This window comes from Aegilops tauschii, chromosome 7 (assembly GCF_002575655.3).
Source record: "Aegilops tauschii subsp. strangulata cultivar AL8/78 chromosome 7, Aet v6.0, whole genome shotgun sequence".
NCBI lineage: Eukaryota > Viridiplantae > Streptophyta > Magnoliopsida > Poales > Poaceae > Aegilops > Aegilops tauschii.
The window spans coordinates 568,477,143-568,504,215 of NC_053041.3; the positions used below are offsets into that span (position 1 = coordinate 568,477,143).

Here is a 27,073-nt window from a genome sequence, read left to right on the forward strand (position 1 = left end):
TGCAAGTAAAACCTAAAAAAGTTTGACTTTAGGCAAACAAATTGTGCCTTGTAAACCCTAGCGAAGGGAGTAACTTGTACGGAGCAATTTGTTTTGTACATCTAGTAGTCATATTTTGCACAACTCATAAAAGTCATTTTTCAATGAAAAGTTGTAAAATATAAATTGTTACCCATTATTAGTCTAGTTAAAAATTTCATAATTATTTAAACAACGTAGCTAATTTCTGGTACTTTAATAATTTCTTATATCGTAGTCAACGCAAAGTTCTACGAATTTATAAAATTTGGGAAGAAATACTACATTCTTTTGTCCAATGCGTGAAAAAATTATTTGGGTGTAGTTAATATCTTATTAGACTTATATGAAAAAGTTTGTAAAGACGGCCAAGGAATACGATTTTCCATGTCAGCTGAGACAATACTGTTCATTTTACTTTTTGACACCATACAAGATGGTGAATACTTTTATCTGCATCAACAAACTATAAAATCAATAGAACATTTCTGAGACATAAGCCGACCTTTTGAAAACTTTTCGCGAAGTCACAACGAATGGGTTGGTTCATATGTGAACAACAGCTTCTTCTCGTCGTGTGTCGGGTCCTTGCCTCGACGGTGGTGCTCTCGTGCGGAACTAGGTTCGGCGAGGTGGTTGTGCTAGAAGATCTCACTTTGGTGTCCTGGCCCTGGTCCTAGGGTGGTGAACACTCCATCGTCCGATGGTGCGACGCCTCTCGAGCCGGGGTGAGGAGCTGGGGGCTCCTTCTGGCGATGGAACAGGATGGCGCTAGTCTGCTGGGCGTCCAGGCGATGGCATTGTCATAACCCCCTCTGTCAGCTGATCTCCTTCGTGAGCCGGCTCCATTGATCTTTCGAGCATGTATGAGGGCTCCAGTGTCTCTTGTCTTGTTTTTGAGCTTTGTTGTTGCCTCTGGGCACCCATGTATCTTGCCAAGGCTCTTTTTTTGCTTTGTTCTTCTGTGTTGTTTTGTACCATTGGTTGGTTGTAAGGGCTTCATTAATTTAAAGCCGGCGCCAGCCTCTTTTCTAATTTTTTTTATGTGACAGTTTAGAGAGGTTCAGTTCTATTTGAAAGTTCAGTACTCAACCCTATGGCCGAAAATAGGGCGTTCTATGGGTTCTATGGGCCCTCTCCGGTGTTTTTTCTCCGGGATGGTCGTTGGTATCTTCTGGTCTACATCAACGAATTCTTGACCACTACTTCTCCAAGGTTCTTGGTTTAAACAAGTTTGTTGCACTAAGACATATATGAGTGTTACCGGATCGGAATCGGATGAGTAATTCTCATACCGTATTATGGCAGGACACATTCAGATTTGAATACAGTAATAGGCAGATCTGAATACTGGATTATGTCGGATTGGACATGATAGTAACAGAGCAGACTCGGATCGCAAACGGTCATATACCACATGAATATAAGAGAAATATATAAATGATTTAACCTAAAATTATATATAAACAATTAGCAAGTATTAATACTTATACACTTTAAGCACACATGAAGCAAACAAATACTAGTAAGCAAACATAACATCCACGTATTCCTAGTTAATACTTACACTTTACCCATAATTAGTATACATATTTAAAAGCTCGGATTGCCCTATTACAAATAACAGATTATTCTTGGGCACCTTATATTAGTAATAGAAAATATTATTGATCTTATCCAGGGGAGACATGTATGAGATCTCACATTTAGGTGAGATCAACGAGACAAAATCATATTTAGACATTTTTAAAAAATCTGAAATTATTTAACAACATTCATGTGGGGTATGTCTACAACCCCCAAAAAGATCAGATCAAAACTCATTGTACTTTTAGAGGTTAAAAAAAAAAGACAAATTCAAATATGAATAGTAGCAGCTTTGGGTGAATAGTATTTTGACACTATTCATATCTGATTTTGTCTTTTTTTATTAATGTAAGTTGAATTAGGAGCTTAAATGTTTTGAGGTTGCACACATCAAACGTTGATGTGTGTCTACAAATTTTGTTGAGAATGACCATATTTCTTTTTTCAAAAAAAAAAATCGATCTCATAGATCTCACATTACATAATGTGAGATCTCACACAAGTCTCCCCCTATCTTATCATATCGGTCACAGATTCGGGTCAGATTGTGCCGCCAAAAATCTGTTGCTGTATCCTATAAAACAGATTCAGGAACGGTTTCGGTAGGAGACAGAGACCGAGTGGTGGCAAAGCTTTCCTCAAGGCGCGTCGTCGATGGATGCATGAGAAAGAAGACTTTATCACATTCAAAGATTCGAAAGTATTTTACAGGAAGACTAGGTACGCCTATTCGATTGTAGGCGTACCTAGTAGGATAATTAATACGTATCACCTGGCCATGACAAATAGCACTTCCATTTGCTTGCACTCCACGTGCTGGCATGCTGTTTATATGGCCGATCATTGTGGGGAGTAACTTATACTAGTGTCATGTATATGACATTTGTCTAAGTTACTACCTTCATAGTACAAAGTAACATAATAAAAGTATTATAGATGGCTTCATTTATTAGTTTGTAGACTCATCTTGTCTTAAACAACGCTATATTACAGTAACATATTATGTTATCATTTCTCATTAACTACTTACCGCATAAGTAAAAAAATTAGAGTGCGCTACGTTACTATCTAAGTTACTCGGTCACTATGATTAGCCTATCACCACGCATACCAGTAGTCTTACTATTTTCTCGCGGGCAGTACATCTAGCTGACCAATGATTGAACTGATTAACTGACCATTTAAAAAGCAATCCATCCGTCGGTCCAAAACCCGCGGCTGACAAGTGAGAGCAGAGCATTGCACGGCATCGCTCGCGCGCCACTCGAGAGCATTGTGCTAGCTAGTGAGGGAAGAAGCTAGTGGTGGTGGCAATGGCGGGGGCACCTTTGGTGTTGGCGATACTCGTGGCGGCGGTTGGTGTCGCCGCGGCGGAGCGGGGCGGCGGCAAGCTGCGGCAGGGGTACTACGAGCAGAGCTGCCCGCGGGCGGAGCAGATCGTGAAGGACTACGTTGAGCGGCAGATACCCCTGGAGCCCTCCGTCGCCGCCACTCTCATCCGCACCCACTTCCACGACTGCTTCGTCAGGGTACGTACGCACGCTCTTTCGTCAGGTGCACCGTCCACGGCGCGTGTTTGTGATGAGTCCTGATCGATCGGAGTGGCACCGGTGCAGGGGTGCGACGCGTCGGTGCTGCTGAACGCGACGACCGGCGGCGGGGAGGCGGAGAAGGACGCGGCGCCCAACCTGACGCTGCGCGGCTTCGACTTCCTGGACCGCGTCAAGGCCCTGGTCGAGCAGGAGTGCCCCGGCGTCGTCTCTTGCGCCGACGTCCTCGCGCTCGCATCACGCGACGCCGTCGGAGTCATCGTAAGTGCCCTGCTTTCCTGTTCTCCCCCACACACACAGCATACACGTACGGGCACACGCGCCTCGGCGACTGATCGACGATGAGGGAAAAAATGCAGGGCGGGCCGTTCTGGCGCGTGCCGACGGGGCGGCGCGACGGCAGGATGTCGATCAAGCAGGAGGCGCTGGACCAGCTCCCGGCGCCCACCATGAACTTCACCGACCTCCTCGCCTCCTTCCGCGCCAAGGGCCTCGGCGTCGCCGACCTCGTCTGGCTCTCAGGTAACCGTTACAACTAATTATAAAAAGATTAATTACTACTCCCTCTATTTCAATCGGATGTATATTGACGTCTTTGTGTTTCTTCGCTCATTTCAACTCGTATATAGTTCATATTTAATTATTCAAAACATCTTTTATTGCTGAACCGAGGGAATTATTCAAAACATCTTTTATTTCTGAACGGAGAGAGCACTAAGTATCAGTAGCCGAGTTCATGGCACATCAATTACAATTTCACTACATGTCAGTCAGCTGAATTTTGAATTCGGGACAGTTGATTTTGAATGAAGGAAGAAGAAGGAAGGACCTCACCGGAGAGAAGGAAGGGGCTCGCCGTCATCACCCCATTATCAATCTTAGGGTTTAGGGTGAGGGCGGTGGTTGACGGCGGTGGTGGGGGGCAGTGGTGGGGCTTCGCCGGAGAAAAAAACTCGACGCACGGGAGCCTAAAGGGATGGCCGGGGGCGGCGGAAGACGGCGGTGGGGGTGGTTCAAGGGAGGGCGGGGCGGCGAGGCAGTCGCGGGAGCGCCGCCGGCTGTGGGCGGCGGGGTTTTGTGGCTAGGGCTGGGTTGGATCAACGGGTGAAAGAGAGAGGAAGAAGAGAAACAATGTCTGTCTGAGGTTGAAGACGATTAGCGTCCGTTGGATCTTGGTCGAATGGTAGATATAGGAGAAGGCGAATTGACTAAGCGTTTTTTTCTTTTCAGGCGATTGACTTGTAGCCGGTCCCTATCGATTATTGGCACCGACACATGCACGGTGATGGTGATGTGGAGCTTACTAGTGACGCACAAGCACTCCATCACAGATGGGTTGAACATACACACGATTGACCTGTAGCCGGTCCCTATCGATTATTGGCACCGACACATGCACGTTGATGGTGATGTGGAGCTTACTAGTGACGCACAAGCACTTCATCACAGATGGGTTGGACATACACACGATTGACATGTAGCCGGTCCCTATCGATTATTGGCACCGACGCGTGCATGTTGATGGTGATGTGGAGCTTACTAGTGACGCACAAGCACTCCATCACAGATGGGTTGGACATACAGTTGAGTGAGTAGTGAGAAACTGAAAGTCTCTTCCGCTTGCCAGCTCATTTGAGCTCACGATGAATAGTAAAATTCAGAAATATTGAAAACAAATTCAAAAGGTTCTAAGTTTTTTTTGGCAAACTTCGACGAATTTTTTAAGTGTCTTCAAAGTTTCATCATGAAATGACAATCGTGGAAATCATGGCAAAAAATAAATCAGCACTCTAAAATGCTTTCGAAAATAGCACTTTTGGAGCATCGTTTCTTTTTTGCCATGACTTCCACGAATATCATTCCATAATGAAATTTTGTGACCACTCAAAACATTTGTCAATGTTTGCAACAAAACAAATTCATACTTTTTTTTTGTTTTTATTACTACCTCCATTCCATAAAGTAGTGTGTATAGATTTTTTTTTTAAAGTCAAACTTCACAAAATTTTGACCAAATTTATAGAGAGAACTATTTATATCTATAATACCAAATATTTAAAGTATGAAACTAAATTTTATGATGAATCTAATGATATATGTTTGGCACTTTAGATGCAGATATTTTCCTCCATAAACTTGGTCAAAAAATTTGAGATTTAGCTTTTCAAAAAATCTATATGCATTACATTATGAAATGAAGGGAGTAATATTTTTGGATTTTACTATTCACCCGATCGAGCTCATTGCAGTCCGAGCTCAGAATTACCACACACTACGTTCGGAACCGAAAGTCCTTTGCTAGATTCGTGCTTTTTTTTAATCAATACACCTGGTAGCTACCAGAGGGAGTGCGAGGTTATGGTGCACGGGCAACATGGTGCCTTTTTTTGAGAAAAAAAAACATATTTACAAGTTTAGACATAATTAGAAAAAAAAAAACTGTGGAAACATGTATGTGTTCACTACACATCCATGAATTTCGTTTCTGGGAAAAATGTTATTTGCAAGCTGTGCTTAAAAAAATTCTGGCCCCAAAACAAAAAAAAGGCCCAATTTCATATTTGTCTTTTCTTTGTACGCCACATTTGAAAGTAAAATGTGATGAAATTTTGCACATACATAGTATACATGTGTGTGTGTGTGTGTGTGTGTGTGTGTGTGTGTGTGTGTGTTTACAATTTTTTTTTACGTTGTAGAATTACTTTTTTGGAAACGGGCATCATGGTAGCCGTGCACCGTTTGCAATATTCTCTACCAGAGGCTCCTACTTATTACTACCCAGTTCCCACATAACATAGTCACATGACAGGACGACCATTGATGGTCTTGTTGCGGTGAAAATTGATAAATATGGCCCTTTTCTTAAACTTTGGCACAAAATGAACCCAATTCAAAAAATGGCCCACTCTTGCCTGACGCCCAAGGCTAGGCTGTCATTGCTAGATAGCATGGCGCCTAGCCCCATTTTGTGATTTTTTTTTTGGATTAGGTTCATTTTTTTGCTAAAGTTTAAAGAAGGCCAGATGTGTCAATTTTCACATTGTTGCTTGCTGAAACGGATGTGTCCAAGATAAAAAGAAAACACAAGTGAACCACAAGCCTGGCCGACTATGTGCAGTTCTACAAAAGCACCAACAGTACTACCTGCGTTCTATAGTTAGAACGTACTGCCTCTAGATTTTTTTTTAAATCAAACATTGCAAATTTTTATTTAATTTGGTGAGCATATTATTTACATCTAGAATACCAAATTCATACCTTTAGATAAAACCATGACCTCGTATTTTCATATTTTATATATGTGGTATTATAGATATTGGTAATTTCATCTCTATACTTGATCAAACTTTGTAAAACTTGGCTTTTGGAAAAAGCTATAAGCACTAGATTGTAGAACGGAGGAAATATATGTTAGTGGTTTAAAATTTTGGTCGATGTTGATTAGATGTGAAACTAGCAGACAGACTAATAACAATACACATTGTAGCTCAGCTAGTTCCATGGATTTTATATTTGTTGCACTGCACGGTCATGGATGTTGACACGCTAAGTCGCTAACTACTGGAGTACATATATTTAGCTTGGAACTTTGGGACATGATCGTAATAAAATGTGAAATGTGTTGGCGATATGTTGATGAACGACATGTAAATAATAGTGGTATAGAGTGTACAAGTACACATGAACCCACAAAGACATCTTGGACTCAACTCTGTCACTGTCTGTTAAGTTTTTAATTACAAACTTAGCTCATTGATTCACATGTATTTATATATAGTGAACATTAATGGGCAACATGTGATGATTTAGAGACCTGTACGCTACTGTATGTCTGCTAAGAGCATCTACAGACGGTCCCTTCAAATCCTCCTCAAATATTTGGCGATAAAAAATAAGCTGCGTGCGTTCTTTAAACGACACACATCTCATGCAGTTTAGCTAGCTTTAGTACATTCCTGTACATCCTCAAGATTTCCTTGGAAAGTTCACAGTCCTACATATGCCATAGCATTGTCGTATTACTGAACTTTGCAGTTTGCACTTGTTATGTTGTGTTCACCACCTGACCTGAGCATCATGTACCGATACCACTCAGGGGCGCACACCATCGGCATCTCGCACTGCAACTCCTTCAGCGAGCGGCTATACAACTTCACCGGCCGCAGTGTGCCAGGCGATGCAGGCCCATCGTTGGACGCCGAGTATGCGGCCAACCTTCGCCGAACCAATTGCACCACTCGAACGGATAACACCACCGTCGTGGAGATGGACCCCGGGAGCTTCCTCACCTTTGACCTCAGCTACTACCACGGCCTGCTCAAGTACCAGGGACTCTTCCAGTCCGATGCCGCGCTCATCACCGACGAAGCGGCGAGGGCTGACGTCGAGAGCGTGGCCAAGGGCCCGCCGGAGGTGTTCTTCCAGGTGTTCGCGCGGTCCATGATGAGGATGGGCATGATAGAAGTCAAGACCGGCGGTGACGGGGAGATCAGGCGGCATTGTGCCGTTGTCAACAACTAGTGGCATGTCATGTGTCCTTGGTGGCACATGGACGCGCGATTGTGTTTGTATGTTTAGTTACATTTTCTTTTCCATTTTTGTGTATGTGTTTTGTTTATTGTATCTCTTTTGTAAGGTGTTTTTTTTTTAGTTCTGGTCAGGCATGCAGGGGGATCTAGGCATCTGGCGGCCGGCTCAAGTTCGTCGCCTAGCTCATCACGAAGAATCACTCACCTTTGCCATTTTTGTGTTCCTGGCCTCGCTTGGCATGTAAGGTTTACGGGTGTAAACAGCCCAAATACCAGGCCAAAACTGGCGGAGGAGGAAAATAATGACAATCTAAGCACACGATTAAGAGAAAAAAATAGGCTCTATAAAAACGAGACCTGAGCATGAGCCGCTCCCGTGACGCTAGCTGCAACGCCGCCGCCACCTCCGCCGCTTATCTCCGCCTCCCGACTCCACCTGTCCATGGCCTCCTCCTCCCCCCTCCACCCTCACCCCACTATCCCCTCCCCAGCCACCGACCCCCTTTCCTCCCCCCGGTCCTAGTTACCCTGCAGATCCAGATCCAGAACTGTTGGTTGCTGGTGTTGGGGTTGGAGATGGGGCGTCTCTCTCGCGTTCCCAGGAATGTCTTGGGCTGCTCCCTCGGCTCATGTTACCACCCCCTCTTTCTTGGCTCCCTCTGGATTCAGGCCCCAGGTAGTGGCCGATGTCTCGCACGCGTCAACGGAGCAGGTGTGGGTGGAGATTGGGGACCGGGGTCGCCCGAGGCTGGAGAAGCTGCCTGCCCCGCCCCGCAAGGAGTCTGATCGCTCCCTCGCATTCAAGAGGAGAGCTTACGGGCTGTGCTTCCGGTGCTTGGCGGAGGACCACTTCGTCGCTGGCTGCCGCGGCCCTGTCACCTGCCTGGCTTGCGGCCTCCCCGGCCATCGCGAGCGCCAATGCCCGGACCGCCTTCCTGCCACTCAAGGTCGTCCCGGCGCTCCCGGTCGCCACCAGCTGCTCCTCGCCTCTCTAGCCGCCCGCCCCCAGCTTCTCCACAATGGTTGCAGCGCTCTCGGGCCTCTGTTGCTTCCCTTCCGGTAGCAATCGAGCAGGAGGCTCCTCATCGCATTCACGGTGATCCCAGCAAGTCCTCCGTTGGTTTGGAGATGTTGCAACCTCTCTTAGCTGAGCAGGCAGAGGTTGTGGGAGCTGGGCTCCAAGCCTTCACCGCCTCTCGTTAGGAGGAGATGGTCCGGGTCCAACTTCAGCCCCTTTGTGACATGGTGACCGCTTTGTAGGTTTGGAAGGCTCAGGTCGAGGGCTTCTTGGAGCGTATGGAAGAGGTCGCTGGCAGCTTAGCTTCTTCGTCGGCCATGTTTCGATCTCCTGAGTCTCCTGTTCGAAGGGTTGTTGAGAGTGATGCTGGTTGTAAGGATGGCTTGGAGCTCGTTGTAGCTGGTTGCCCAGCTGAGCCCCAGTGCGGGTGTGAGGAACTGGTGCCTCTCACTGCTGGTGGTGGTAAGGATATCATTGAGGCCGTTTTGGCTGGTTGCTCATCTAAGCTAGTGGCTACAGCGGCACAGTCTGTGGACCTGCTCTGGATCCTATTCTATCCAGGATGGTAGTTCTTGGTGAGGAAGAACAACTTAAGGTTGATGAGATTGTGGCTAAGAACAATGGCATGGAGCCGACTCAGGTAGCTCTGCCAATTATAGCTTGGATGTGGAGGTGCCTCCCTTGGCCTCCTCTCCGGATATGCAAGCTTCAGGTGATGTCTTCTGAGCCCAAGGAGCCGCTTGGTGGCATTGGCGTGCCTCAAGGCCCGACATCTTCTACCTTGCTGGATGAGTTCCTGAGCAGTTTCAGTTGCACTGCGCCGCATTCCTTGCTCCAAGCGTCTATTCTTGTGTTGGGTGAAGGGAGCTCTACTTCCTGTTCCAAGAGGCGGAGTGGACGCTCGGATAAGAAGAACCAAAATTGCAACATCCCTGCTGCGAAGCGCGCTGAATATAGGTTGGCAGAGGCTTAGGGGGATTTGCCGAACACCACAACATCTAAGAAAGCCACCAAGGAGGATGTTAAAGAGAAGATACAATCTTACCTGTGGATGTACAAGAAGCCGCTCAAACCGATGGCGATGCAGGCTATTCGGGCGTTGGTAGAGGTTAATGTTTGATTGCTCTTCTCAGGAGGTTAGGCGCGAGTGTTGATCTGGTTGTGGGCATGTCCTTGGGGTTGAATTGGTTGGGTATGAGGTGCTAACGATCGTCTTGGGGCTAGGTACCCTTGTATTTGGCTCAGACAACGTTCCTTGATTGATAGGGGGGTGTGTGGTCTTCACCGGTTTTCCTTAATTAACCGTGCCTTGTTTGGTTTTTGAGTCTGGTTTTCCTCATTATAACTGGACCAACTCTCTTCTTTTTAACTGCAATGTGGGAGCTCCCCATCATCTGACGAGGTTTCGTCAAAAAAAAATTACGCTGGCATTGGATGGAAAAACGACAATCCAAGAGTGCCCTAATGATGTCGAAGTGACTGGATTTTCAACACGTATATATCAGCTGGACAACCCCACACACGAGGTGCCATCAACAACAAACTAAAAACGACGCCAACTCCATGAACACTACTCGACCAGCAAACGTAAACACCATCAGAGAGAAACGCACTAGCCGATTACGTATAGTTAAGCCTACAGGCATCATGGCTCTGACCACTTATTACTAACAGGAAACTCTAAACTATCAGGAATTTATACTCCTCCGTTCCAAAATAACTGAAGTTTTACTATTGCCAAACCTTTTTAAGTTTGACCAAGTCTATATAAAATTATATTAACACCTACAAAACCGAAATTACTTCATTATATTCATTGTGACATATGTTTTCATGTTATATATATTTGATATCACAGATTTTTGCAGATTTTTCTAAAGACTTGGTATCATATGAAAATCTTAAAACTTCACTTATTTTGGAACGGTGGGAGTACATTGTTTTTCTTCTCCTCAACATTTTTCCATCTTGTATCTCCTTTCAATCTCCATCAGTCACTCCTACCACAACATCATTTACCTCAAGGATCGCAGGTCTCCAGCCGAGAAGTGGCCCACCTAGCCTTGACAGATATTCGCTTGCACAAATCTAGTTGCTTTTCCATTCGCGAGTAGTCTGCATGCCGCTGTCGTTGGGAGACTACCTTGCCTCCCGACTCATATAGGAAATAGCCTGGTGTAAATCATTTTTAACACCCTCTCTTCTTCTAATTGAAAGGCAGCGCTCCTACCAGTTTCTCAAAAATAAAACATATTATAGGGTTACACAAGTATTTAAAAGGAGCTAGCCTACAAATCTAACCTACCCTAACATGACTCGGATGATTGTTCCAGTCCAAGATGTACATGGACTCTCCATCGTGGTTAATTCCAACAAACAAGCAGCAAAACTCTTTAGAGGTGAATGCTACTAAATATCACAACTGACAGCTATCATTCGTAGGGCAGCAAAATGTCCCGAGAGAAAGGCAGAACAGCCCATATTATCACATGTATTTGATATCCATCTATTGTGGACTTTGTGAACTTGCTATATGTTGAAAACTGAACCGAATTTTTTGCAATATCCATCTATATTCGTGTCTTTGTTTCTGCCGTAGTTTGGTCTAGTGTTGTCTACAAAGTTAAGTCATTGTGCAACGACTTTGGATGAAGTGTGATGAATGAATAAGTGAGATCTGAATTCGTGTTAGAATCATCGTAATGATGATGTTTTATTCGACCTTGCGGTTGCTTGTATGATCCGTAGTTGCGTGTCAATTCTACTCAGAAATTCTTTTTAGGTTTGATGATATTATTGTTGATTCGTCTAACACTTAACATCTTGTTGTGTATGCCTTATCATAGATCTGCTAAATTTTGACTTTCTAAGACTCCACATGAGGCCAAAGATTGCGATGGTTTATCTGCTAACTCCTCAGCGATTCTTAGTTACGATTCATCTTTGTTGTACTGCGGCCATTTTGTTCATGTATTGTTTGATGCTTTATGGATGTCTATGTAATGTGCCTTACTATCAGTTCTGTCTACATTGCATTTACTGATGCCGATCTTTGTGCAAATCCTCACCGGCAAGACCATCAGCCGCGATGTTGAATCCTTGGACACAACTAACAAGTTGAAGGAAAGGATCCAGGACGAAGGAGGGCCCCCCAGCGCCTCATCTTCGCCGGCAAGCAGCTTATTACAGCCACATCTTCGCCTATCTTCTCCACAGAGTTGGCCAGTAAGTGTCTGGCCCTGGGGCAGTTTCTGCCTCTGGCTCACAAGTTTGGTGCATTCGGTGTCGTCCAATAGTGTTGTCAGCGTGTGCTCGTGTTGTCGTGTATGCGTTTATACCATACCTTGGTCCAATGTTATGTGAATTCGTGTTACTAGCACATATGCCCGTGCGTTGCAACAGGTGACAAAATTCAACACTTAAATGAAAATAATATTGGTATAAAATAATGAAATTGTTCAACCTGTGTCGTTTATTTATTTTCTTTGTTACAGTCCCATTTATTTATGCCAATTAGGAGAACTTTGTTTATATTTTGTTTCGCAGACCACAATCCCTTTTCTTTATGCCACCAGGATATTTTGTTTCGCAGCCCACAATCTCTTATTTACGCCAACCAGGATTTTTTTTTTGTTTCCCAGCCCACAATCCCATTTTTTATGCCACTGGAATCTTTTGTTTCGCAATCCACAATTCTTTTTATTTATTACGTGCACCGGGTGATTTATTTCTTTCCTACCCACAACTCACCCTCCGTTAGCTGATTCTTAGGCTGCTTGTTCATTCTCATATCACGGGCATATATAAATTGGGGGCATTTGGTGTAAAGAAGCAAGGTCGGACTATTTAATCTGTTAACATACTTGTCTTATAAGCATGAGCCGAATCTGCGCAACTTGGCCCAAAAACATCAGTCGTGCAACAAGGTCCAATAACAGCACCGAGTCATTATTTTAGACAAACAAAAATTTCAATAAATGTTCAGTTACAATATATAACTTGCGCCAAACCTAGAGGTATTGTTGGGTCAGCTAGTTAAAACGGTGGACAATTGTTTGGTGGAGTCGTGAGTTTGACTCCTCACAGAAGCACTTATTTTTTGCAAATTCGTATATAGGCTACGAAGGCTGTGTGCGTGCGGACGACAAACAAACAGACTACACGTTGATTTCTCGGAGATGCCATGGGTTCTTGAAAAAGCGTATGACTGACTAAGAATATCACCTTCCTTGTTAGTAGGGATAGATGTCTAAATGTGCCTACAAACTTCTACCGTGGCGTAGAAGTAGCCTTAGATGAGTGTGTTGAACAAACACGTGAGCCCTGAATTCTTGTGAAATTCTTGTTCTGTTGTCCTCAATACTACTGTGGTGCTTTTGGATTTTTAAATCTTGCAATTGTGTGCCTAATTTGTCCTGAGAGGTTCTCATGACACGCGAGGAACTCCAATGCTTGGTGACCTGAATCTGTCCTCGTTATCTTTCTCGTTTCTGTTTATCGGCATGTGCGGTTTGTGTCAGAATCATCACGATGAATGTTTGATTATTGTGCTGTTGTACTGCTTGTGAGTTATTTGATACTTCTAACACGAGCCCCGCTTCGGTACAACCCCCCTCACTAAAGATAGAAATGACAATATAGACCTATGATAAATCGTACCCACTTTCATAGGTAAATTATATGGGGCACCTAGGTGCCCAGGCACCTCATTCGGATCCAACCCGTTAAGCGTTTTGTATTTGGAAATAATCACTAGTACCATCCAAATAATCTTCTTTCCTTTCTCTACCTGCATGCAATTACTTCCGCTGCCATTTATTGCATATTGGTTTTCAAAAAACTAGAAGCTATTGATTCCCTCGAATAATTTGTTTCCTTAAACAAATTCGACTAGTCACATTAAAAATAGTTTGAACGCTCGTACTTGGTTCAGTATATACCCTATGACTTATTCTAATTTTTACTAGATACGTACAAAATAGTCCAATATATTTGTAAGTGCATACTCAGGCCCGCGAAAAAGTGCATACTCAAGATATTGTTAATGAAAATATACAAATACCCGGGGCAATTATATCTAATGAAAATACATACCGAAAATATTATACCTAATGAAAATATACATATACCCGAGGTATTGTTTCTACTGAAAATATACACATACCAAGGTATGATACCTAATAAAGATTATGGATATATCTCGGGTATCCTAAATGAAATGAAGTTTGAATAACCAACAGTGATATAATTTGGTGCATACTCAAGTCCCAAAAAAATGAATAGTGAAAATATTGCTCAGTATGTACATATACCTCGAAGTGAAATTTATTGGTATATACCCACAAATGACACTACCTTTTAATAGGTGGATACATGTTCGTAAATTAAATACCTTGATGGATGATATGTTTCATTCCTGTAAATATGAATATCTATACAACATAATCGATAGAGATGTATTTGACGCATGATACTCAAGGATTATAATAGCTCTGCTATCTTTGCAAAAATCTTTGTGAAAATCAAAATAAATTATCATAAATTCCAATTTAAATATTAGTACATGTACATGTATACGTACACATGACGTTTGAAGCGTTTTCTATGTACCTTAGACTGCTAGTTTTCCACACACGTATATGTACAAATATAATTTAGTTACATGCACTAAAATCTGGAAACTTTAACGCATTGATGACTATCAATTAGTATTGAAATGCCATGCACGCATGCATGCATGCTTACCATAAATTTTTGTTACTACCAAATATACTCATTAACGGGTTTACCCACTAGTACTTGGATCAACGGCAATGCCATACATCCAACGGCTAGGAGGTAAGGTGCCCAGGCACCTAGGTGTCCCAAACTGCCGAAGCCCTAGACTTTTGGTTTGGGCCGAGCTGGATTTGAACCAGCGTAGACATTGTCAACGAATTTACAGTCCGTCCCCATTAACCACTCGGGCATCGACCCAGGAAGAATTTATTCTAGGGTTTTTGCTAATCTATGATTAACCTCCTTTCATAATACTCCCTACCCCCAGGGGAAGTCGAATCCCCGATGCCTCCTTGAATGAGAGATGTCCTGAACCTAGACGATAGGGGCATCACTAGACGATAGGGCCATATACAACCGCTCGTGATTATACTATAATCACAGTATGAGCAGTTTTTTGGAATTGTCAATATACTCGAAAAGTATAAATAGATCCAAAGCAAAGAGTTTTTCCAACTTTTCTGTTATGTTTTCATCTAGGACAAATTTTATCTACCACCAGTGATAGTTACCACCACTTGAGTTTTATATGTTGTATGTAGTATCAGCCAAAACCGCCAGTATGTACGTGTAGTATGTAATATATAACGATGTTTAGGTAGTATATATACTACTTTTTAGGTAGTATGTACCATATTTTAAGTATACTCTTTTATACGTACAAATATGTACGTATTTCATAAATATAACAAAAACTATGGGCTCATATGCAATTTTTTTCATGTAACTTGCTTTGAAATATCTTATATATAGTATATGAACATATTTAGAATGATAAAGTAGTATATAAGGTACCATATGGTACTATATGAGACATGTGGGGTAACTACCCCAGGTGGTATATATATATATATATATATATATATATATATATATATATATATATATATATATATATATATATATTAGACACACACACACACATATAGTGGGTTGCCCACTAGAATGTATAAGCCATATGTTACACCCTCTTGCGTCCTGCACTTGTACCAACCTTCAAAAAATGGTGAGTGAAGTGGATTTAAACCCCATGCCTCATTGTTTCATTTGAACCGCAGTAACCAACCGAGGATGCTCACCTACTGCATTTTCTTAGGACGCAGAGGAATTGATCCCGAGCTCATATGCTCCCGCATGAACAGTAAAATTGAAAAAATATCGAAAAAATTCAAAAAATTCCAAATTTTTTTTGGGAGAACCATTGACAAAAGTTCTAAGTGCCTGCAAAAATTCGTCATGAAATCACATTCCTAGAAGGCATGGCAAAAAAAAACAAAAACAGTACTCTGAAAAAGCTACTTTCAAAAGCATTTTGAAGCACCGAATTTGTTTTTTTTGCCACGCCTTATAGGAATGTGATTTCATGATGAATTTTTGCAGGCACTTAGAACTTTTGTCAATGTTTCTCTCAAAAAAAATTTGGAACTTTTTTTAATTTTTTTTGATATTTTTTCGATTTTACTGTTCATGCGGGAGCATATGAGCTCGGGATCAAAAGATGACTTCCGGTTTTTCTTTTATTTTTTCCCTTTTTCTCTTTCTCTTTCTTTTTCATTTTCGTTTTCCTTTTCTAAATTTGCATTTTTTAAATTGTCATATTATCACAAATTCTAAAATTTTCAGATTCGTGAACATTGTTTCAAATCCATGAACATTTCTTTCAAATCCGTGAATATTCACATAAATTCGCAAAAAACTACAAATCCCTGAACTTTTTATCAAATGCATGAAAGTTTTTATAATCCAAAAACTCTTTTGAATTTTATGAACTTTATACAAGTTCGTGACCAAAATTTGAAAACATGGACAGTTTTTCAATTTTTTGAACAAATTTGGAAAAGCGAACATTTCTTTGATTTGTGAACAATTTTTGAAAACAGGAACACCTTTTGGAACTCTAAATAAAATTGACAACGTGGACATTTTTTTGAATTGTTAGCATTATTTTTTTAACATTAATTAATAAGTATGAACAAAAACTGACACCTGGAGAAAACTTGGAAATCTGAACATTTTTTGATTGTTTTGAAGATTGATTAGTAACTATGAAAACAATCAAAATTCTGAAATTATGTTTTGAAAATAAGAACAATTTTTGAAATATTAACAAAATTTGGAAAACATGAAATATTTCAATATTCCGAAAAAATGTAATTCTGAACTTTTTGAGTTTATGAAAAATGGAAACAACATACAGGAAAAAAAGGAAAAATTCAAAGCAAAACTAAAAAGGAAAGAAAAAGAAACATAAAAATTGGAGAGAAGATAAAAATAATAAGTGGAAAGAAAAAAAAGAAAAAGGTGTTTCAGGAACCTCCTAGAAGGTTCCCAAAACCGAAAAAACCGGCTGGAAGCCAAGATTCCCAAAACTGGTTACCTTTTTGGCAAACTTTTTTGGAAACATTAAAAAAATTCAAATATGTGATTTTTTTTTTCAAAATCGATGAATTCTTTTTTCATATCCACCAGAGCTTGGGCCTGCCCAACAGTTTTTTTTTTGGCGTGAGCGAAGCTTCGCCTAATTGGGCCAAGCCCTAAGAGTTCTTTTATTTTTCTATTTTTTTACATTTCTTCTCTTTTTTGTCAATTCATTTTGTCCTTCTAAACTTTATTGTTCTTTTTGAAATCTGTTAAGAAAATTAAAATAATGTTTGGAATAAATTATGATTTAAAATTATCCTTTTTCCAAATATTTATTAAATTCTTTAAGAAAACTTTAATTGTGATTTTATCCCTATGTGTTTATTAGATATGTTAAAGACGTAAAATATCAGTTTTACATACATATTTATATTATGATTTTAAATACTTTTTCCTTCAAACCTGGCATGGATCCCTACTATGGGCATGTCCACCTGCTAGCAAAAGATGGGGTCATTTTCAATAATGTCCAGAATAACACCATCTTCAATCTAGGGTGTCTGAGTAGGCCAGAAAGCTCCGTTTGAGAGCATGTTGTTCCTCGACATCTGTCTAATGACTTCATTTTTTTATTGGCTTATATGACCAATTCAAGGCACCATACCAAGTTGTTCTTTTCTACAAATTTTGCATTTTTGGAGTGTTCTCGTTTAAAAAAGGGCGATAAATGGTCAGACATGTCGCAACTTGCATACGTTGCCTAAAATCGTCAAACCTGTCATGGATGCCTACTATGGGCTTGCCCACCTTTTTGCAAAACTTGAGGTCATTTCAAGAATATCCAAAAATATACCATGTTCAAAGGACGGCGTCCGGGTAGGCCAAAAGGCTTCGTCTATGAGCACGTTATTTATCAATATCCTTGGAATGGCCCCAATTTTTCCCATGGCATTGTATGACCAATTCAAGGCACCATGCCAAGTTGTTTTGGTTTTCAATAAATTTTGCATTTTTTCGGAGTTCTCTTGGCAAAAAAGGTCGATAGATGGTTGGACGTGTCACAACTTGTATACTGTGTTAGAAATCATTCAAACCTGACATCGATTCCTACCATGGGCATTTCCACGTCCTTGCAAAAGTTGGGGTCGTTTGAAGGATGTCCAAAAATACGCCATGTGTCAACAGAATGTGTTCGGGTAGTTCGAGAAAATTGAAAAAGATTCACAAATTGGAAAAAAACAGGAATATGATTTTATTAAAATTTTGAAAAAGTTCACGCATTTGAAATAGCAGAAAAAATGAAAATGAAAATGGAAAATGAAAAAGAAAAAAAGTAAAGGGAAAAAAAGGAAAGCAAAAATTCCCTAAATAAAACAGAACAACCCCGTTTTAAAAAACACACAAAAAAAACCCATCCTGAAACTTCACAAAGATATATTTGCCACATAAGAGCCGTAAAAGAAAGCAAGTGCGCACAACAAGTAATCTATCCCAGTTGATTACTAGAAGTAGAAGTAAACCTTGTGGGTTGGGGTTTGAATCCCCCATGTCGCACATTTTTGGTAGATTAAAAAGAAAGAGAAAAAAAGCCAAGGGCGCCAAATAGGGTTTGGGTATGCCACACGTACGTCGGGCCGTCTACGGCCGGTAATACGCCGCGTATCAGCACGCTCGGTGCGGGCGATGTAGTTTTCAAAAACACCATCATATCCTTTATTATGAAGGGGTAAGGAGAGATTTCCTTCGTTGATGTGTTCAGGGGATTGTACCGAAGCAAAAATGTTCTAATATTCTATTGTTCTACTTCCTCTGATCCATATTAATTTTTCTTGTTGATTTAGTTCAAAGTTGTACTCAAGTTCAAAAGTGCCAACTTCCCAGATGCTTGCATTTTTTGTGGCTCTTCAAACTGAATTGTTGCCAAGCAGTTCCATTGGTGAAGTTGTCTTTGTTTGTTGCAAACAAGATGAGATCAAACAAACCATAGGCTACACATACGCGGGTTCCTTTTGCCCTGTTAATTTCTCTTTCTTAACAAACAAAGCATAGCCTACACGTGCAGACCTACCCTCTGTTCTGTGCTCTTGGATCTACAGCGCGTCTGCATCCAATGTGGCCACCGCTACTGTCGCCATCTTCGTGCCCCGGTCGATCGTCGTCACCATCCTATGATATAGCTTCTCTTCCATCCCCGCTTTGCTGCTGAAGCTGGGCATGTGAACGGCCATAGGGACCCTCCATCCCGCTGGCTGGCTGATTGTAGTCCGAGGTAGCCTTGTCGTCCTCCGTCTCTGCCTTATTGTCATTGGCGTGGCACAACGAAGAGGAGACTGGAGCCGTGGAGGATGCAGTAGTGCTCGGCGTCACGCTCATCATCTTCGGGCACCCTGGGAGACTGGAGACGGGAGCGGAAGGTGACTCGTTGCAACACCAACAAGACGTGTAAGGCTAGTCATAGTGGGAATAACTTAGATAGTAACATAGCGCACTTCAAGAAAATTTTGCTTATGTGGCAAGTAATTAATGAAAGGTGGTAACATAATATGTTACTGTAACATAGCGCTTCCCGAGACAAGATGAGTAAGCGACGACCACACCTCTTGCATTCTTATTGCTACTTCTCTCCTGATACCTATCACTCCCATCCAATGGCTAGAATGTTGACAAAAAGAGAGCGAAAAAGTGAAAGAGAATAATAACAAACCTAGTAGTATTACTAATTCTTTCTACGCTGAGAAACTAACACGCCACAAAGACATTGGGAAGGGAAGCGAGGCTATTGAAATATGTAGGCGGTAGTTGTACTTGAAAATTTCCGTAATGAAGGTGAGAGATTGATGACATGGACAGCATGGATCATGTGCAATATTAGGTATGGAGAGTTATTCCATTTCTAAGTTCCAAATATAAGTTGTTTTAAACTACAGTTTCACTCACACACGCACCCCTTCACATCTAATACACACGTCACCTAACTTAGGTTTTCACTGCCTCCCACCACGCAGTCGCTGGACTACCTCATCTTCTGTGGCCTTGCGGTGGATCCTGGTCCTTGCTGGCTGGAAGGCTCCGTTTTGAGATGTTTCTTTGAGTTTTGGAAGGATTAGATACTGCTTAGAAAGACAAGGCGATGGCTCCCTGCAGATGAAATAAGATTCTCCCTGCATAGCCTCCATCTGGATGATGCTTCTAGCATCGCCGGAGGGTGCGTGGAGGTTTGACTCCAGAGGAACTCATGGAATTGATCGTCTTTTATCATCGATGGATCCGCCTGGATCCGATCTTCGTTCGTCTATGTTCGTGTGTCTACAAGTTTATTTTTTTCGATTACGCTTCTCTTCATCGAACACGGTTGTTATTTTGGTGCGCTGGTTCTTTGGGGCCTTAGCACGACGACTTTCCGACTGTCTACTACAATATGGTTTGCCTGGCTCTGGTGATGGAGCGGCGATGATGGAGGCGCGCCTCCGTGTCGCTCCAGTGCTTGTAGTTGTCGCTAGGTGGTCTACAGACCTGGACGTAAATTTTTACTTCTAATGTTTGTTGTACTACGTTGATAGTTGACGAATAGATCGAAAGTTCTTCCAGTAAAAACAACTACAGTTTCGCTTATCTTTAATAGGCATGAATATATTTTTATAATTAATGAACCTTTTAAAATCCTGTGAATACTTTTTTCAATTACATAATCAATTATTAAAATGTGTGAACAACTTTTAATCGCATGAACATTTTGAAAATTACATGAACATTTTATGTGAACACAGTTTCAACATACATGCTTTTAGAAGTACATAATTTATTGATATTATATAAATCAGTAGGATAAATGGATTTTTTGAGATTTAGGAACAATAACAAAAATAAATTGTACCCATTTTATAATGGGCTCCACTAGTTGCCTCCCGTTCACCTATCTCCAGCTCTCAAGCAGGGAAATTTTGTTTGTTTGATGCCAGCTTCAACACCCCTCTCACGTGCTTAAGGCTTAAATATTTGGATCACTATTATAACGAGATTTGTGTATAAGATAGGCTATACGAAAATACTTTCGTCATGTCCTCTTTGTCACTTGCCGGTTCACATGTACTCTTTATTGTTAATTTTACTTGACAAAACTTCCACACTGATGTGGAGTATCTGCTCCCAAGCTCAATTGCTCCCTGATGAACAGTAAAATAAAAATAGTTAAATAATTCAAACAATTCTGAATTGTTTTTGTGGTAAACTTTGACCAATGTTTTGTATGCTTGCAAAATTTCAGCACGAAATGACATTCATGGAAGTTGTGGCAAAAAAAATTGACGCTCCAAAAATGCTAGTTTTGAAAAAAAAAATTGGAGTGCAGATTTTTTTTTGCCATGACTTCCACGAATGTCATTTCGTGCTGAAATTTATTAAGCACGGAAAACATTTGTCATTATTTTTTTGAAATTGTTTAGTGTTTTTTTCGATTTTACTGTTCATCAGGGTGCCTTTGAGCTCGGGATCACACACACACACACACACACACACACACACACAGTAAAATCACAAACTCATAGAATGAGTTCTCTCTTAGATCATCAGCACATTCCACAACCCAAATTAAGGCATCACTCCTAGTCTTGTTCATAAGGACAGGACACATGGTGCTCACATTTGTGAAAACTTTGACATTTCGCTTGTTTCAAATCTCTCAATGGACAATTTTCAGCATTCACCACGTTACAATAGCCTTCTTATGAATTGCCTCGTCAAGGTGACAATGTTCTCTAAAGCAGTTGCATAGACGTGCTTGCAACTAGTTTAATTCAAATTATTTCTCAAATAACATACAGAAAATATCAAACATGTTGTTAATGTTTTGGCTAACATTACTAGCTGGAATCTTGATTTGGGGACCAAAGAAAAATATTCAATCTAAGTATAATTTGTGAACATTGCTCAACAAGATGTGGGGCGTTGAACCCAGGAGCAAAGGCTGGCGCCACAACACGTCATAAGCACCAACCAATTAATTAAGAATTAAGAACACTTGTCCTTCCCGACCTTGACCTTCCCGCGTCGTGCATTGCATGGATGTTGGATGGAACAACTGCTGCCTGCTGCGAATTTACTGGATCTGCACCTCCGCGAAAGAGATGGAGGATGGCGACGTGGCAACCACCTGAAATCTCTCAAAAAATGTTATCTGTCGTCAATCACAGACTAAACTGATGGTAGACCCAACTGATGTCTTGTTTTGCTCAGAGCCTCACACGTCATGTGCATAACCGATACACTCACCACATACAAAACTGAGTGGGAAATACATGTGTAACATAGAACAAGCACATGTCACTATTGACACGTCTATGTAACTACTACACTTGTGTGTACTAGAGTTGTGATGCACAAGCGCGTGTGGCTGTACGCCTTTCTTTTCAGTGATGTTGTAGTTGGATGTATGAGGTCTCTTCAGCACTTTAATTTGCATACACCTTTTAAATTGTATTCTTTTTCACAAGCATGCTCATGCATCGAACGATTAATTTGTCTGGTACCCATCCAAAAAGAAAGGTGTAAAATCACATGGAATCTTTGGATTAACCGAAGAGGTTAGAAGACCAGTGAATCTTCCCATGAGTAACTGGTCACAGCTACTAATGCATCTATGCTTAGCACATTTCTGATTATGCGTACAGAAAGTGAGATGTGTAACTAACAACCTACTTCTGAAAGGGGTGTAGAGATGTAGGTCATCTCCAAGGATATGCCCATTAAAGGGGGATTTTACTTTCAGTCCTACTGACCTTTGCAGTTACGGCCACTCTGAAGTTATCACCGACCCTTCATTTCCTTTCTCTCAGCCAGCTTCCCTTTGCAACTTGCAAGTGAATGATACCTAGTTACCAACATATATACTTCATATGCTACTAGACATGAGAAGGGCATGGGCATGGACTGGTTAAGTACTAGTACGTGTAAAACCTATTGACATCTTGCCAAGCCTCTCCAGAAAAATGAGCTTAGAGGGGAGATGATGAGCATGGAAAAACAGGCTAGCAGCTGAGAGCATGTGCTGCAATGTGGCATTAGGATAAAAAATGAACCTCTTCAGTAACTGACAATTGTCCGACCCAACACAAATTTATTGCACTCATCACTTTCAGTTACCTTTATTTTGATGGAGATAAATATATGAAAGTTTAAGCATATGTACCATAGGAAGTCAAATGGATGTATTTAGCCCCCCCCCCCCCCCCCCCCCACCACACACACACACCCAACCTTCCATGGATAATCACAATAAAGTTGTATTTTGGAACGTGCGTGGCCTTAACAGCAAAGCTAAACGCACAGCTGTCCGCACTGTAATCGCCTCTACCTCCACCCTGGTGGTTTGTCTACAAGAGACCAAGCTCGCTACAGTCACTGCCGCCATCGTCTTCGAGACGCTCGGTGGAAACTTCGCTGACTTCTAGTTCCTTCCCGCGGCGGCATTCTCCTCGCTTGGCGGAGTAATGTGATTGCACTCGCTAACCCAATCATTGGGACGTACCATGTTTCCGCGACAGTCTCTTCCCCCTTCGGATATAACACATGGTGACTAACTGGTGTCTACGGACCCCAAAGCGTTCCTGACAAGCTCGCGTTTCTCACTGAGCTACGTGACCTACGAGACTCTATTTCTGGACCATGGGTCATTTGAGGCAACTTTAATATGGTCACGTCTATTGCTGACAAAAACAATGGCCACGTCAACCACCGGACCATGAACCAGTTCCGGCGCTTCATCGCCGACTCGGCCTTGCGCGACATCTACCTCCACGGCAGACGCTTCACTTGGTCTAACGAGCAGGACTCCCCCACTCTAGTCCGCAACTACCGGGTTTTCGCCACACCATCTTGGGAGACTCGTAACCCTCATCACATCCTTCATTGCCTCGCCTCCGCGGCATCGGACCACTGCCCTCTCGTCCTTGATTGCTCGCCGCACGATCGCGGCAAACCGCGTGATACGTCCCCAACGTATCTATAATTTTTGATTGTTCCATGCTATTATATTATCTGTTTTGGATGTTTAATGGGTTTTATTATGCACTTTTATATTATTTTTGGGACTAACCTACTAACCGGAGGCCCAATGCAAATTGCTGTTTTTTTGCCTATTTCAGTGTTTCGCAGAAAAGGAATTTCAAACGGAGTCCAAACGGAATGAAACCTTCGCGAGGATCGTTTTTTGGAACAAACGCAATTCAGGAGACTTGGAGTGGACGTCAAGGAAGCAACGAGGCGGCCACGAGATAGGGAGGCGCGCCCCCCACCCTCATGGGCCCATCGTGGCTCCACCGACCTACTTCTTTCGCCTATATATACTCATATACCCTGAAAACATCCAGGAGCACCACAAAACACTTTTTCCACTGCCGCAACCTTCTGTTCCCGTGAGATCCCATATTGGGGCCTTTTCCGGCGCTCCGCCAGAGGGGGAATCGATTACGGAGGGCTTCTACATCAACACCATAGCCTTTCCGATGATGTGTGAGTAGTTTACCACAGACCTTCAGGTCCATAGTTATTAGCTAGATGACTTCTTCTCTCTCTTTGGATCTCAATACAAAGTTCTCCTCGATTCTCTTGGAGATCTATTCGATGTAATATTTTTGCGGTGTGTTTGTCGAGATCCGATGAATTGTAGATTTATGATCAAGATTATCTATGAACAATATTTGGTTCTTCTCTGAATTCTTATATGTATGATTTGATATCTTTGCAAGTCTCTTCGAATTATCAGTTTGGTTTGGCCTACTAGATTGATCTTTCTTGCAATGGGAGAAGTGCTTAGCTTTGGGTTCAATCTTGCGGTGTCCTTTCCCAGTGACAGCAGGGGCAGCAAGGCACGCATTGTATTGTTGCTATCGAGGATAAAAAGATGGGGTTTATATCATATTGCTTGAGTTTATCCCTCTACATCATGTCATCTTGCCTAATGCGTTACTCTGTTCTTATGAACTTAATACTCTAGATGCATTCTGGATAGCGGTCGATGTGTGGAGTAATAGTAGTAGATGCAGAATCGTTTTGGTCTACTTGTCGCGGACGTGATGCCTATATACATGATCATGCCTAGATATTCTCATAACTATGCACTTTTCTATCAATTGCTCGACAGTAATTCGTTCACCCACTGTAGAATTTGCTATCTTGAGAGAAGCCACTAGTGAAACCTATGGCCCCCGGGTCTATTTTCCATCATATAAGATTCCGATCTATTTTATTTTGCACTCTTTACTTTCCAATCTATACCATAAAAATACAAAAAATATTTATCTTATTATCTCTATCAGATCTCACTTTTGCAAGTGCCCGTGAAGGGATTGACAACCCCTTTATCACGTTGGTTGCAAAGTTCTTATTTGTTTGTGCAGGTACGAGGGATTTGCGTGTAGTCTCCTACTGGATTGATACCTTGGTTCTCAAAAACTGATGGAAATACTTACGCTACTTTGCTGCACCACCCTTTCCTCTTCAAGGGAAAACCAACGCATGCTCAAGAGGTAGCACCGCGCTTCCACTTCGAGCGGTTCTTTACCAGACTCGAGGGGTTCCATCAGACCGTCTTCACCGCCTGGCACTCTGACGACCCTGACCCCGACCCCGACCCCTTCAGGCGAATCTATAGCAGGCTCAAAGCCACGGCACGTGCGATGCGGAACTGGAGCTCGCGCAAGACAGGCAGTATCTCCATACAACTTCTCGTCTCCCGCGAGCTGATTTACCGCCTCGACGTTGCTCAAGACACGCGCCCGCTCTCGGCCAGTGAAACATGGCTACGACGAAAGCTCAAACGCAAATACCTGGGCCCGGCTTCACTCGACCGGTGCATTATGCGCGAGCGCGCTCGATTCTCTTGGCTCAAGAAAGCAGATACTAACACGGCATTTCTCAAGTCTCATGCCGCCCATCAAAATCAGAAGAACTGCATCCTTGGGCTGCACCATGAAGGCTCCCTCATCAGCGACGGCCCGGGCATGGCCCGCGCAGCCTTCTCCCACTTCACCGCCACTATTGGTACCTAGGCCCCGCGCGAGCACACGCTCAACTTGCGCGCCCTCGACCATCGTCGCTTAGACCTTCCGCCTTTCACCGAGGAGGAAATATGGCACGCCATCAAGATGATGCCCACCGAAAAAGGCACCGGGCCCAGACGGATTCACGGCCGAGTTCTTACGCTCATGTTGGGCCATTATCAAGGAGGATATATGTGCCGAATTCGACAAGCTCTACACTATGAATGGCATGGGGTTCCGCAAGCTCAACGAGGAACTCATTACTCTACTGCCCAAGAAACCGGACGCGTCGACGATACCGACCGATTAGCTTAATCCACCTCATCGCAAAGCTCTTCTCCAGGGCCGGCCCTGAGGGGGTGGCAGGGGGGCGGCCGCCCAGGGCCCCCGAAATCTAGGGGGCCCCTCCAGGGTTCGCAAGGAGCCCATGGCCCAGACAATAAGGAGGCATCGACCTAGACGCACGGAGAAATCCCTATTTTCCTTCTTCCCATCGCAAGTTCGCCGCTTCGCGATGATCCTATTCCCCCGAGGGCCCGATCGCGAGTCACGACACCGATGTATAGATCGCTCTCCGTCATGTGGCCGGCTGGTCTTCCTCCAGGTCCCCGGTCCCATTGCCTCTCATGTGCAAGACGAAGCCACCCCACTTATAAGGTCATCCCTAACCTCCTCTTTCTAGTTGGTCACGTTCATATGGTGCAGCAGCAGTTAGATCTTAGAAGGTCTCGCATATGATGCAGTACAAAATTTTAATTTCATGTGCCAATCTGGACTTTGTGGACACAACACCAATCGCCTTATCTATTGAAAGAGTTGCCTGCTATGTGTTTGATTGTCGTTCTTTGCATTCTCTCTCCAAAACGTCATGACTGCAAATTTAACTTAAAAATTGGAAGAAGGTCTCAGCTATACACACATAACTTCAATCCCAACATGGTTATATAATAAAGCCACTCAGACTCCCGTAGCCGTCGGGTAGGTAAATGATCTTTTATTGTTGCAAATGAAGCTTTTAAACTTTAAAACTTTCATCTTGATGTTTGCCCTCTATCAGGTATTCGATTTGTCTAATTAAGTAAAGGAATACACTATTTACAATTTTCGTTTTATTTTGGAACAATAGACAATAATAAGTTAGGTAAAGGAATGAATCTAAAAAGAAATGAGATTATTATTTTGATCTTTATAGTAGGG

At 42.4% G+C, this 27,073-nt stretch overlaps 1 protein-coding gene and 1 non-coding gene across 2 annotated transcripts; one reads left to right on the forward strand and one right to left on the reverse strand.

The window, feature by feature from the left end:
* Positions 1–2,802: 2,802 nt before the first annotated feature.
* On the forward strand, positions 2,803–8,001 carry LOC109765673 (peroxidase 39). The gene is made up of 4 exons (XM_020324457.2): positions 2,803–3,134; positions 3,222–3,416; positions 3,515–3,677; positions 7,252–8,001. The coding sequence occupies exons 1-4, from the start codon at positions 2,919–2,921 to the stop codon at positions 7,674–7,676; spliced, it is 999 nt and encodes a 332-aa protein (XP_020180046.1). The 5' UTR covers positions 2,803–2,918; the 3' UTR covers positions 7,677–8,001.
* Positions 8,002–14,596: 6,595 nt separating this feature from the next.
* On the reverse strand, positions 14,597–14,678 carry TRNAY-GUA (transfer RNA tyrosine (anticodon GUA)). The gene has a single exon. It is a non-coding gene; the product is annotated as a tRNA-Tyr (tRNA).
* Positions 14,679–27,073: the final 12,395 nt, after the last annotated feature.